Raw genomic sequence first — 15,065 nt, 5'->3', positions numbered from 1 at the left:
AACTAAGCCTGAAGCTTTCCTGGCAAAGGTGCCCTATCCTGCATATATGCTGCTTACCCAATAAGCACAAAAGGAGCAATCCTTAACATTTATAATGTGGTTAAAGCAACTCTTGCCTATTCGCCTACCTTTTAAGGCTGAAATACAACACAGCCAAAGTGGGATTTCACAGAACTGTCCAGGGCAGGAGGTGGGGGGATGGGCAGTATGATTGCAGTGCCATCCTGGAGCTGACACTGCAACTGGGCCCAGTGCCACTGCATGACAGCAGTGAGACTGGCTTGGGATCCAACAGATTCTGAATCAGCACAGTCCCACAGCGCCTCCAGAATGCTCCACTGCATTCCACAATGTTGTGGCATGTTTGCTGGAGGGAAGATAAGCATCTCACTGATGGAGTGATGAGAGGCCAGATTAGCTGTGAGAACTGAACAGATGGTTAGTGGTGCAAGAGAGATAAAAGGTGGAGGCTTTTTCCATGTGCTTCTCCACATGGCAAGACCCCAGGCCTGTGGAGATGGCTTGGGTGGCTTTAGAAAGGTGAGTGAGAGGTCTATCAATGTCTACTAGCCAAAAAAGCTAAACAGAAGCTCTGTTTTCAAAGGCAGTACACCAGGCAACCACCCTGTTTGTGGGCTTCCCAGCCACTGTGGGAGACAGGACGCTGAACTAAACAGACTCTTCATCCAAGCTCTTTTCACACAGCACATTAAGTGTGAAATATGCTGCCACAGGATGTAGCACCGGCCAACAATTCAGATGGCTTGAAAAGAGAATAAGAAACTGATAGAGGGTCAATAAAGCTATTGGGCTACTAGTCATGGCGGTTGCATGATAGCTCCAGGATCAGAGGCAATGTGCCTCTCTATACCAGCTGCTGGAGAACCACAGTAGAGGAGGGGGAGGGCCAGGGTGTCCCCAAAGGTATCTGGTTACCCACTGTGTTTATGATGAATATTAAGCAGGCACTTTCACTGTAGAGTTTTTCGCACCTCCTAAAAACTTGCTTCTTTAAGCAAGCCTACTCAGACGTGCATGTCTGACATGCATGTAACTTGACTTTACAATGTGTGCTGTAAAAGGGACGCGGGTGGCACTGTGGTCTAAACCAGAGCCTAGGGCTTGCCGATCACAAGGTCGGCAGTTCAAATCCCTGCGACGGGGTGAGCTCCTGTTACTCAGTCCCTGCTCCTGCCCACCTAGCAGTTCGAAAGCATGTCAAAGCGCAAGCTGATAAATAGGTACCGCTCCGGCGGGAATGTAAATGGCGTTTCCGTGCGCTGCTCTGGTTTGCCAGAAGCGGCTTAGTCATGCTGGCCACATGACCCGGAAAGCTGTCTGTGGACAAACGCCGGCTCCCTCGGCCTATAGAGCAAGATGAGCATGCAACGCCAGAGTTGTCCACGACTGGACCTAACAGTCAGGGGTACCTTTGTCTTTACCTTTAAAAACTTGCTTCTTTAAGCAAGCCTACTCAGATGTGCATATCTGACATGTAACTTGACTTTACAATGTATGCTGCTAAAACTGATTATTTTATTTTGAAGACTATCACATTGAAAGCAGGTGTTAAAAGAAGGTTACCGGTAGCTTTTAATTTATATTAAACAACTTAACAGGTTTTGATGATTAAGTGCTATATAAAGTGCTATATATTAAGTCCTGATATAAAAATTAAAATAAATAAAACAATACTTATTTCTACTATTTATTTTCTGTTGTTCTGCAAGCCTCCAAGGTGGCTGGTGGTTAAGTGAAAACCAGTGTGTAACATACGTAAGATTAAAAGGCAGAAGGCATGTGGAAAGGACATCAGTGGAAAATATCCACTCCTCAGACCTTCGATGCCACGGGCGCAACAGGTTATTCCAAATGGTGCTCTACAGATTTGTGCTACCTAGCATCTAGGGTCCTGAGGCATGTTTTCATCTCCTAGAGGGTGGTATGTGTCCTCAACTGGACAATTTATTCTTTCTGGCTCTTCCAGGTGATGGAAGCAGAGGATTGATGAAGTCTCTGCAGGCAGCAGGGGGATAGTGGGACAGGACAGGACGGGACAGGGGACAGTGACAGAAAATGTCTGTTCTCCAAGCATTCCTGACTATGGGCCATGCTGGCTGGGGTAATTGAGAGTCCAATAAGCATCTGGAAGACTGCAAGTTCTCCATCCTGACCAATGCCTGACAAAGCTTAACAACACACACTGCACTCCTTGCAAAACCTTTTAATATTGGAAGCTCTCTCCTTGGCTAAAAACTGTTTAGAAACAACATGAGCTTCAGCTCCTACTCATGGTAGAATAAAAGGGCACTTGCAAAGGTTGTACCTGCCAATACACAACAACTAGAAAGGAAAGGGAAAATTCAAGACGTACTGCGATCTTTTTTTCCAAGTCATGTTTTGCATTGTAGAATTCTGTTCTGAGCGCCTAAAGGAATAAAATAATCCAGTTTTCACTCCAGTGTCAATTATTAGCTAGGTAGACAGCTATCAGGTTCTTTTATTTCCAATAAGAAAAAGCATTATATGTGTGAAATATACATAATTAAGGTGCTACTGGAAGGATTTTTTTATTTTATACATAATTAAAATATGCATCCCGGGAGACCACAAGGATTAATATTTGAAAAATCTGGCTTTTGTGCACATGCATAGCTATGCTTCTCCATTTAACTCCCTATATTTGTTAGACAGGATGTCCACATGCATACACCCAAGTGTGAGAAGGAGAAGAGGGTAAGCTGAGCAGGTGTTATAGCTACAATATACACCCCACCTTTGCAGAAAAATCAAGGGAGGTTGGAAATCACACTTTTTATGATGAGAGTGTTTTAATCATCTTACTGTTTTAAATCATTTAAGAGGCTGTAAGATCCTGGACAGAAAAGCAGGATAAGAGTAATTAAATCAAGTCAGAAGTGCCCCCTATGCGTCCATAAACCCAAACAAGGACTGAGCATGCATACTTTCCTCATGCAACTAGGGAATTATTATGACATATTTACACAACTATTTCTCTAATGGCCTTATGTGATTGTTCACACACACCCCTATTTTTTCCTTACAACTCGGGAAAGGAAGTTAGCCTGATTGGATAGTGACTGACCCAAGGTCACTTGGTGAATTTCAGGGCTGAGTGGGGATTTGAATCCAATGCTCCCAGGTCCTGTTCTAACATTCAAACCAATATACCACCTGGTTCTGTATGCACAAAATAGCCCATTTCAATAAAATAAAAAACTACCATCAATATTTATAAACCTCTTTTCACCATACAAACCAAAAAGTACTTTATAGATCAAGCAAAACAATATGGTACTTAAAACAAAAAGGGCAGGTGAAAATGTCAGTTCCATAAACAGGCATAAGTACAGCTTACTTAAGACACCTGCTGAAATAGGAAAGCCATTGTCAAGCACCTGAGGTTCAACAGTCAGGTGGCCTGTCTGATCTCAGCTGGGAGGGAGTGTCACAGAACTTGGCACACAATATTGAATGCATGGTTCCTGGTGGATACAAACCATACATCCAAAGATCAGAGCATCCTTCAAAGATATAAGGAATCAGAATGTCTGTGGGCCTTGGAGGCGGTGGATTTGTGTCAGCAACAAGTTTGCCTCTTGCTCAGCCAGTACAAAGTGCCACCTTGTTCTGCCCAATCCCCTCTCCTGTCACCCACATCGAGTTTAGAGGCAAAAGAAAACTGAGCTCCTCATTTGCATCAGAAGGGTCTACGTATGGGTTGGTTCAAAGATGACTCCTTTTGGACCCAATCTGACCCTCCAAATTAACCAGCTTTTCAGCAACATATGACTTTCAAAGACTACTAGCATTACAATAGAAATGACCATAGAAGCAACAGGTACACCAGTGTGGTATAGTATTTAGAGCATTTGACTAGGACCTGGAAGACCAGGGTTCAAATCCATACCTGGTCATTAAGCTCACTTAAGTGACCTTGGACTAGTCACTGTCTCACAGTGTAACCCACCTCACAGCTTTGTTGGGGAGATAAAATGGGGAGGGAGAAGAATATTACACAATATTGAGCACCTTGGAGGAAAGGTGGGATATAAATACAATAATAATAATTAATTATCTACATTTCTGAAACTTGATGACAGTGTGACCCATGCCTTCGAGAAAGAATTCATTAATTGTTTTACATTGCTAGAAGCCTGGACCAATAGGAACCAAATGAGAAGCAGTTGAGAAAGTGAGCAAAGTGGCTCATAGCCTGGTGGCTATCCCCTTTATGGTGTCCTGTTAAAGCATTTGACCAGGTCCTTGGAGCTCGGGGTTCAAATACCCACTCAGCCATGAAGCTCACAGGGTTATCTTGGGCCAATTGCCTTCTCTCAGCCCTGACTCATATGGTTGTTGTGAGAACAAAATGGGGAGGGGGAGATGCATGTATAACACCTTGAGGACTTGGAAAGAAGGTGGAACAGAAAGGTAAAAATAAAAACAAAATAAGGGGAGAAAACAAAGAGTATCTGCAGAAAAAAATGCAAAAGTACAGCTCTGTATCAGCTTACAGACTGCTCCTGTGCTCAGTGGAAAAGTCATGCCTTAGATAACTGTGGGAAAACAACAAGGGTGACAAACAGGATCTTCTCAAGGGATGGCATTCCACCTTTCTACCCTATTGATAGTCCTCACCTCCAGCTCCTTCTCTTTCTCAAGCACTAAAGCACCAGGATGATCTTGGATTTTTTCTTCTGACAAACTCTCCTCCAAAGATCTATTTCCGGACTCTGCTCCTTCCAAGCACTGGATTAAAGCTTCTTTATTTTTCAGAGAAAGACTCAGTTGCTCAATACATCTAAAATTACAGAAAAAGAACCATGATGATGATGACATACGCAGAGCAGAAGGGAAAGACATAAGATCCGATTGATACATCTAGTCACTGAATGGACTTACCACAACTTGTCCCCACAACAAGCCCAATGGAAATGAAACAAAAGCAAGAGGCATTAACAGAGTTCAAGAATATTCCAGTCAGGCAAAATCACTTGGAATGTGAAGGAAGGTCAGTAAGGGGTTTAGTCAAGGGAGATCGGACCAATTTGACAAAATGAGTACTCATCCATAATAACAGCCTAACCTGTCCTTTTCTTCAAGCACTGTCATCACATCCAGATCCTTTGACTGCCTATTTGTAATCAAAGAAAGTTGCTGTTCGGCTGCAAGTCTTAGTACTCTCTCCTGCTCCATCATTGCAAACGCTTTCTCTACTTCTTCCTTCGCCACCTTAAGATCCTGTGCTCAGAAAATAAGAGATGCATGATGAACCAACCATTCACAGCCAGTGAACTTTTGCAATACTTTCTCAAGCAGTATTGCCCCTCATGGGCTCATTTGCCCAGCAAGGATCACCACTTGTGGTGGAAATTAATATGACATGCACTTTTCTGGACCACAATAGACTTAATCACAAACAAGAGGTAATGCCCTGAGTAAGTTACAGCTACATACTTGCATGGGAAAGAGGAGAACTATTCATAGGAGCTCAGAAGAAAATGAAATGCAGGAAAGTACAGAGGGTGATAATTACTTTGCAGCCATTCACCAAAAACAGTATTAGATAATATAGACATCCTGGTACAGGTCAGCCAATTAAGACATTTGTTGTGAGAAAATTCTCTTGATGTATTCCAATTCAACTGCTTAACATTGCAATCCACCTTTGATGTTCTTTTGTTCAAGGAGGACCACCTTAAAGAGTTACTGACAGTCTTCAGAGACTAAACTATTCCTCCACCAGCTTTTCTATATTACCAGTCTGCGGGCAAATGGGGTCTCAGCCTGTGTACCAGATGGAGCTGGTAGACAGCTGCCCCAGACACAGAATTGGCCTGCACCTCCATGGACAGCTGTGAGTCCAAAATGACTCACAGGCTGCGTACCTGGTCCTTCAGGGCACAGTTACTCCATTCATGACCAGGGAATCCCCGACACCTGCTCACCCCATCTCCCCAAAACAGTACTTCTGTCTTATCCTGGGATTCAATCTCAATCCATTAGCTGCCCTCCAACCTCCAGATATTCACACAGGACATTCAATGCATTCACTGGTTCCAATTTAAAGGAAGTAGTGCTAGGTATCATCCACATACTGGTGAACACCCAGCCCAAACCCCCTGATGATCTCTCCCTGCAGCTTCATATACATGCTAAAAAAACAAGGGGGAGAGGATGGAGCCCTGAGATACCCCACAAATGAGTGCCCAGGGGTCTGAACACTCACCTCCCAACACCACTTTCTGGACTCGAACACAGAGGAAGGAGGGGAACCACTACATAACAATAACCCTCAGCTCCTAACCCCCCTAAGATGGTCCAGAAGGGCACTAGATCTGGGCAATATCTGGCTTTCAATAGTGTGATATATCAGCAGCTAAACATCATGATATATTGATATATCTCAATATCTGAAATAAGGCAGGAACTACACAGAGGCGAACAGGACAATGTCTTAGCAGCTGCTACTACTTAAGGGTCTAAAACTGTTAAATGATATTATCAATCACCTCAATATGTGTGAGGCCTAGCCCTAAAACATATTGTGATTTGCAATATATTGCCAGGTCAAATATTAGGAAACAGTTATCACGATGTGAAATTCAAACTAGTTTTGCCCTAAAGGACACCATGGTCAATAGTATCAAAAGCCACTGAGAGATCCAGCAGAACCAGGAAACAGCTTTCACCTCTGTCCTAGCCCACCCAAAATCATCAACAAGCACGCCTAAGGTGGTTTCAGTCCCATAATGGGGGCTGAATCCCAACTGGAAGGTCTGCATCTTCATGTGCCTGGAGTTGTCACTCAATTATGCCACCCACTCAATTATCTTTCCCAAGAATGGAAGAGTTGAGACTGGGCGATAATTGGCCATAATGGCCAGGTCCAAAGATGTTTTTTTAAGAGGTGGCTTAAAACCACTTCTTTAACGGGGTCCGGAAAGACTCCCTCACGGAGAAAAGCATTCAGCACCCACAAAGCCGATTTCCCGGCCCTGCAAGGTTCATAGCGTCCGAAAAACCCAATCCCTCCCCTCCAACCTTTTCAACATTACTGTAAAGTGCAACCTGTGTGTGACTCAAATCAGGCATTCAGTAGCCTTGCCACCACTGGTGCTCTGCTTCCCCTGCATACCTGGCTGACTAATCATTGCAGTCAACAAGAGTGTCACCTCAGCTGCAGTAATTGCCAGCTGACCCTATATGCATATCCCAGTTCACCTTGGTCCATGAAGCCCTGGCCTCAGGGTTGGACCATAAGTCAATCTGAGCAACCTGTCACCACAAGTAGCAGCAGCAGTCTTAGTGCCTTGTTCCACTTGCCTTCTTTGAAACGCACACCTGTACCCCTGACCTGCCTCTGGCACCTAAGAATGTTACTATGGCCTTGGCTCAGCCTCTTTAGACTTCAACCCAACCCCAACCCGTCCCAAAGGGAGGGAAGAGACAGTTACATGTCCATTGTTCATCCTACCTCAGAGAGAGACTGAATTACCTGAGTTTTTTCTTAGGAAAGTGAGGGCTTATTCTCAGATTATTACTGAAAGACAACAAGTGCTCTCCTACAAGATCCAGCAAAGTATAATAGCAGAAATCATAAAACCACCTGCACGTGCACTATGAAAACATATTGCCTTGCCTCCTCTAAGTGGCTTATCTTGCACTTTAAGCTTTCTTCCACTTGCTGGACTTCCTTATGAGCCTCTTCCTTCAGACGCTTGATTTCAGCATCACCTTGAGCCAAGCTTTCCACTGCTTTACTGCAAAGACAAAGCACAGATCCTTTTAGAAATTTATGAGAAGATTGTCACCACACTTCGCTCACTACCTAATAAATCAGAATCAGCATTACTATAATGTTATTACCAATATCTCAGCCTAACCTACATTGCAACATTTTGGTGAGGATGAAATAGGAAGGGAATTATGTACATGATCCTGGGCTTCTTGGAGGAAGTTTACTTGGTTATTTTAAAGCATTTATAAACAGCTTATTTTTTTAAATCTCTAAGTGGTGTAAAATATAAAAACAAAACAATATTTAAAACAAAACAACAACATAAAACTGATAAAATAGCAATATAAAAACAAGCAAAGCAGGTATTATTCAGGGGATTCAAAAGCTGAAATAAAGATCTGTCCCTCCACCAGATGGTTTATTTCTTATATGTCTATCTGGATTCCTGGTCACCAATGGTGATTTGTTCAGAAAAAGGCTGGCTGAAGGGCAGAGATGACAAGATCCTATTGGCTAGAGAGGAATATTTTTTGAATGTGGCACACAAGTTACTTAAATGCAAAGAGATATGCCAGCATATCAATGTTATTTCAAGAAACTTGATTCAACTGTTTGAACTGGAATTGCATAAAAAGAAAAAGTGTACCTCTTTAATAAGAGTGACTTTCCCAGTACAAAAACCAAAAATACTAGCCCTAAACTAGTGCTGCCATATTTTAAAGAGCAAAAAAAAGAGGATGCATTTGCAGACTTTTAACTACAGATCGCTTTGATGACTTTCATTTTAAATACCCCTACCATATGTAGGCTACAGAAGCTGTGATATATTGCTGGCAGCAATGTTCTTAACTTTCAACAAAATAATAATAATAATAATAATAATAATAAATATTGCTCCATCACTTGTCACATGAAAGTATTTGGGCTCATGTTCACATTTTTGTGAACATAAGCGTGCACAGAACAATTTATTAAACTGTTTAACATGTACATATGGACTCTTCTTAAGGGCAGGCGGATGTTAACTCTTACCCTCCCAGACTCCTTCTCCATGATCATCTAGCTGACCTTTTAGTTCAGCCACAAGAGAAGGGATTTATACAATATTTAACTGGTTTAAGATGCTGTTCTGTTGTGATTCTGTGCTGCAGACCAGCTTAGCCAGGTGTCTTAGATCTCAGTCTAATGCATTAGGAAAATTTTATTGGGTTACTGTAAACAAAAAAAATAAATGGACATTTTGCCAAATTTTAAAAATCCGCCCAGACAGAAATTTTAATCCTGAAAAGGAGAACCTGTCTGGGGAAAAGAGAACATATGACAACCAGACCTGAAAAAGATAGCGTGTCTTGGAAAAAAGGGCATATGGCAACCCTGCAGGCTAAGCAAAGACTCCATCTGCAATGCAGACTGCACAGACTGCACATATCTGAATAGAAACCTGGGAGAAAGCAACAACTGCTAAAAGAGCATGACACCTTCAAAGGAGGGCTACTAGCAAAGGATTAAAAATGAAGATGACACTTACGAAGCCTTGATGAGCAATCGCTCTCGCTCCTGCAGTTCTCGTTTCAAGCTTTCCAATTCAACTTTGAGTTCAATGTTCTAGTAGAACAAGAGAAGAAAAATAGTAGCCACCTCAGCTCAGGAAAACATAGAGTGCCACCTTCCCAGCATCTCACCCACCACAATATCCAATTTACATTAAGTGACTGGGGAATGAAACATTTACATGACTTTACACCTCAAAACAGTCAAACAAAAACAAAAACAGTGGATCCTCCAGATATGAATTTAATTCGTTCCAGGGGTCCGGGTGCACCTTGAAAATTTCATAAGAAGAGGCACTGCTTCTGCGCACATGCACAGCATGACAGAGCGCTTCTGTGCATGTGCACACAACAAAACCCCAAAGTGTACAGTTCCGGGTTTGCCGCGTTCGCAACCTGAAAGTTACATTACCCGAAGGTAATGTAACCCAACAGTCCACTGTACTCATCTGTTTAAAACAAGGGCAGGGAAACCTTTCTCAGCCCAAGGGCCACATTCTAGACAATGTTCCAGGGGGCAGATGCCAGTGTTTCAAGGAGCCAGAATCAAAATCAGGTAGAGCAGAAAATGCATATTTAACCTTTAGATAGTAAACTAGTTTTTACGCATTTTTAGCAGGCAAAACCACCCATGGGGAGCATGGAACAGAGTTGGTGAGTGGCATGGCCTGGGAAGAATAGATAGTCTGGAATGTTTCAAAGGCCAGATAAAGAGGTCTAGAGGGCCACATTCAGTCTCTGGGTCTGAGATTCTCCATCCCTGGTTTAGGAGAGATGACTAAATGCAAATTTAACACAATTACATCTAATTCTTCTAGAGTTACTGTAAATGTACTCTGATGCTGGAAATTTGGCTACAACCTGTGAAGAACTACCAGGACACAAAGCAGCAACCCAGAGATGCCCCAGATTTGATCATCTTGGTAGGCAGAAAAAGGTTCTCATGTACTAGAGGGACTCTGTCTATGTAGGCTGTCCTCAGCAGGCAGGGTAGTAATAGTAATAGTAATGACTTGCTGTTCAGGCTAGGACTTTGTCTTGGCAATAACAATCTTTAATAGCACTGGGTTTGTTCTGAGTGCACAGTCCAGCATCAGTGGTCTCAAACCAGGCAACAGATATACAAATGCAGTATATCTCTGAATATCAACTGTGGGGAATAACTCTTGTGTTCATGCCTTCTTGCAGACTTCCTGGTAGCGTCCAGCTGGCCCTGTGGGAAACAGGATCCAGGACTGGAAAAGACCTTTGGCTTGGTCATGGAGTGCTCTTCTTAAGATGGCAATTTCAACAATAAATTGCACAGAATAAGGTTCTCATAGATCTGTATACATCAAGAGTCATATAATAATGCAATTCATAAATTCCAAGGGGATACTAAAATACTCCCATAAAGAAAAGTGTGGAGAGAGCCAAGGACATATAAAAATGTAAGAAGAGCCCTGCTAGATCAGACCAAAGGCCCATCTGGTCCAGCACCCTAGTCATTGTGGGGATGACTGTGGGGAGCCCATATGGAACACAAAAAAGCAACAGCCCTTCCCTTGTATACATACAGAGAAGACTCAGACTGAAGATTTGAATTGATACAGTTCATTTAATTATACTTTACATTCAAACACTGTTCAAATATGTTCCAACATTGCAAAGAATTGTAATTTAAAACCATCTTGCTCCCCTGAGTCTCAGCAGTTGCGAGGGCTTAACCACAGTGAGAGCAATCCAAATCCATTCAAACCAATCTTCAGTATTTAGCTAAACTATCACCTCTGGTTGCTTAAGAATCCCACTAAGTAAATTAGGTTCAGAGGCAGCCAATATCAACAGCTGTTGCCTTACAAGCATTCATCCATTTATTCACAGACATTGCTGCCTTATCTGCAGGTCTTCAACATTACTACTATTACATCTCCAGAATATATCTTGAACCTTATTTTCTAATACAAGGGTCACTCATTAAAGATTTCCCCTGACCCACTTCCAGTTATCGTAGAAGGATGACATGGCGCATGTATAACGATACATCTCTCCATAGGCAACGTGGTAATTTGTAGCTCTGAAATCCTAACAGTTTCTCTGCTACAGGTACTAACATGGAGTAATGTCTGATAATGCAGAATGGTCATCAGGTTCATCAACTGATAATGCAGTTGAATGCAGAGTGGTCATCAGGTTCATCAACTGATAATGCAGTTGAATGCAGAGTGGTCATCAGGTTCCTGTACTTGAAAGGGCACACACCACGGGAGACATTAGATGAGATGAAAGGGGACTTATGGGGAGGATGCCCCACTGTATGACGTAGTCAAGAACTGGCATCATCAGTTCAAGTGTGGTCAGACTTTGGGGAAAACGGTTCCCATTCCTGGGCAACCAAAGTCTGCCATTGATTAAGACACCATCTGGCAAGTGGAGGCTGCCATTTTGGAGGATCGCCACATAACCATCCAGCAACTAGCTACAGATATCAAGATCAGTGTGGGCTCTATAGAAAAAAATCATCCATGACCATTTGCACATGGGAAAGGTGTCCGCACAGTGGATTCACTGGCTGGTGATGCCTTCCCAGAAGCAGGAACGAGTCACATGCCCACGGGCCCTTTTGGCCATGTGTCACAAAAACTATGATGACTTCTTTGCCACACTAATTACTCAGGATGAAACATGGGTCCATCATTATGACCCAGAGACTAAATCCCAGTCCAAACAATGGAAGCACTCTGCCTCACCACCTCCAAAGAAAGTATGTATCCAACCGTCAACCGGCAAGGTCATGCTCATGGTCTTTTGGGACCAGCACGGAGTAGTGATGATGGATTTCCTGACAAAGGGTACCATTACTGGGACATACTACTGCTGCAGAAATTACTGAAGGCCATCAAAATCAAGAGGTGTGGTATGCTGACCAAAGGCGTCTGCCTCCTGCAGGGTTAACGCCCCGATTCATAACTCGCATGTTGCTCAGGCAGAAGCACGGTCCTGTCGCTATGAAATCCTTCCTCACCCCTGTTATTCTCCCAACCTTGCACTATCTGACTTCCACCTCTTTCCAACCATGAAGTTATTTTTGAAGGGCAAGCTTTTTCCAGACGATGAAATGCTGATTTCTGAGGTCAAGTCATGGTTTCTGATGCAACCTGCCAACTTATACAGATGAGGTCTCCACAGCTGCATAAAGCGATGGGAGAAGTGTGTGACTCTTGCTGGTAGCTATGCAGAGAAGGACTAATAACTGTGCCCAGTTTTGTTTGTCTCAGTCCACAGGAAGTATGTCAGGGGAAATCTTTAATGAGTGCCCCTCATATTTCCCAGGCATAAGATACCATTTAAAGCAGGGGTCAGCAAACTTTTTCATCAGGGGGCCAGTCCACTGTCCCCCAGACCTTGGGGGGGTGGACTATATTTTGAAAAATATAAATACCCTGCATGCCGGTCCCACGGCTGCTTCCGGACCTGGAGGAGGAATGCACTCTGCATGTGCTCAGGAGCACGTCTCGGCACTCAGCGTTGTTGACAAGCAGCAGCTGCTACATCGGCCCATCCCCACAGAGTTCCCAGGCGGCGTGCACCATGCGCTGTGGCCCATTGTCTGAGGCCAGGTCGGTGGGCAGGCCACACACGCAGAACGCTGAGCAGGCAGCGCACAGCTCACACTCCAGCTGCTTGAGCTCAACTGCCGAGCACACCAGAAGCAGAACCAAGGCAGGCACCAGGCGCGGGGCCAGCAAGCACGCCAAGCTCCGGCTGAAGCCCCGCGATGGGCCCATGGACAGAGAGGCTGGTGGGCAGGAGGCAGGTCTGGTCCTACCCTTGCCCTAGAGTGCATATACCTACAGTCTGAGCCTTCCCCACTCACCATCTGGCCCAGCATCCACACCCACAGGCACTTGTAGCTGAAGGGCTCCCTGCTCCAGAAGGAAACAAGCAGAGGCTAGAGAAAGAAAAGGCTCTCCCAAGGTGCCTGACAGCAGAAGAGGCCGCCCCCAAAGGAGCTGAAAAATGGTACCTCCCACTCAGAAGATGGTGGGAGCTGTGTGGGACTAAAAAAAGTGTGTGTGTGTATCTGATAAATTATATTTTGATTAATCATAGGTAGAAATAGGGAAAAATCACAGGGACACAAAATAATGGGACTAACACAGAAATCGTAGCTAAGAACAGTTAAAAATGCTAAACCTAAGCAGAAGTGAAGCCTAGCGTGTAGAGCAGGGTCAGCAAACTACAGTCCACGGGCCGGATCAAGCCTGTGAGGGTCGTTAACCTGGCCTGGCCACTGTCTGAGCTCCCTGAAAAAAAGACAAAAAGAGGGAAGCTGCCACGCGTTCTCCCACAAAGTCCTCCTTCAGGAGGTGCAGGAGGAGGAAATGGAGGAGGCAGAGGTGCCACTGGCGGGAAAAGAGGCACCATCCAGGGCAGGGGAGGGGGCGAGAGATTTACAGGAGGAGGGGAAAGAGAGAGGGTGGGGTGAGCAGGCAGGAGCTCTCCCCGCTGACTGCGCAGCAGCGATCTGGCCTCCGCTGCCGGCAGGAGGGCCCCCCATCTCACCCTCGAAGCGCGGAAGAGGTGCCGGCAGCAGAAGGCCCAGCAGGCCACAATGCAGGAGAGGACCCCCTACCCAAACAATGACTATCATCAGTGCAGGTAAGAAAAAAATAATAATTTTAAATTTTATCATCTACAATACTGTCTGGCCTACCTGGTGCTCTTGCATGGAATGTGTCCTTTTAAAATGCATCTGTGGGTTATTTGTGGGGCCTGCCTGGTGTGCATAGGAATTTGTTCATTCCCCCCCCCCAAAAAAAATATAGTCCAGTGCCCCACAAGGTCTGAGGGACAGTGGACCGGCCCCCTGCTGAAAAGGTTTGCCGACCCCTGATGTAGAGAATGCTTGACCAGATTTTTAAACATAGAACGGGTAACTCATGTATTCTGAAGCAAATATGCTTAGGAACCTAGTTGGAGAGTATGCCTTGCCTTCTCATGTGTTCTCTGTTCTCATTTTAGTAAAGAGTTAGAAACACAGGAAGCTGCCTTATACCAAGTCAGACCAATGGTCCACACTCACTGGCAGCAGCTCTCCAGGGTTTCAGGCAGGAGACATTCCCAGCTGAGGAATGTTGGTGATTGGACCTGGGACCTTCTGCATACAAAGTGAGTCCTTGATCACTGAGCTATGGTGATACAGGTTTCAACATTAATATGCTTAGTTGGTTACAAACCACCATTTATTACTTATTTGTTGTAAGCCACCAAGACAACTCTGTTATGGGGTGGCATGCAAAGGCCACAAATAAATCAATTTTAAAACTGAAGCTTCTTCTTGCATGCTGCCTGCCCATAGTGACGAAGAAATGTTTACAGTTCACCAGCAAACCAGAATCAGAACCATGGTTTGAGATGAATTCTGAAAAACATGACTTGTACTCCATTGTTACAAGTAATGCTCCACCTACATAGGCTGCTGCATTAGGACATTTAGTTTAGGATGCTGGGGCTAAGAGGATGGAAGATAAAAGCAGACGAGCAGCTCGAAATTATGTATTGGCCATTCCTTTTCTGGAAGCTCAAACCATGCTTTGGGTTCTGATCTCTGGTTAGCACAAACCAAGGTTTGATATGATATCTGAATTATGCCAGGCAAAACATCTACAAAACGAACAGCTGCAAAAATGGCACTCACTACAGGGAATCAGCAGCTGGATTTTTTGTTAAATAGGATATTATCTCTAGCATTCATTTGATCATTTCTC

The 15,065-nt window shown here is 44.1% G+C and overlaps 1 protein-coding gene across 6 annotated transcripts in view; it reads right to left on the bottom strand.

Annotated features, from left to right (window-relative positions):
* Positions 1–15,065, bottom strand: part of CDK5RAP2 (CDK5 regulatory subunit associated protein 2) — a 134,921-nt gene that overhangs the window by 106,741 nt on the left and 13,115 nt on the right. For all 6 annotated transcript variants that reach the window (XM_080990771.1, XM_080990766.1, XM_080990767.1 and 3 more), the window contains exons 5-9: positions 9,294–9,370; positions 7,667–7,787; positions 5,111–5,265; positions 4,663–4,825; positions 2,375–2,428 (exon numbers count right to left, since the gene is read on the bottom strand). In XM_080990771.1, coding sequence (XP_080846897.1) covers positions 2,375–2,428; positions 4,663–4,825; positions 5,111–5,265; positions 7,667–7,787; positions 9,294–9,370 — 570 coding nt within the window. The remainder of the gene's footprint in view (positions 1–2,374; positions 2,429–4,662; positions 4,826–5,110; positions 5,266–7,666; positions 7,788–9,293; positions 9,371–15,065) is intronic.

The sequence above is a fragment of the Podarcis pityusensis genome (genome assembly GCF_964106645.2).
Source record: "Podarcis pityusensis genome assembly, chromosome: Z".
Taxonomy (NCBI): domain Eukaryota; kingdom Metazoa; phylum Chordata; class Lepidosauria; order Squamata; family Lacertidae; genus Podarcis; species Podarcis pityusensis.
This window is presented reverse-complemented; position numbering and strand designations above follow the sequence as displayed.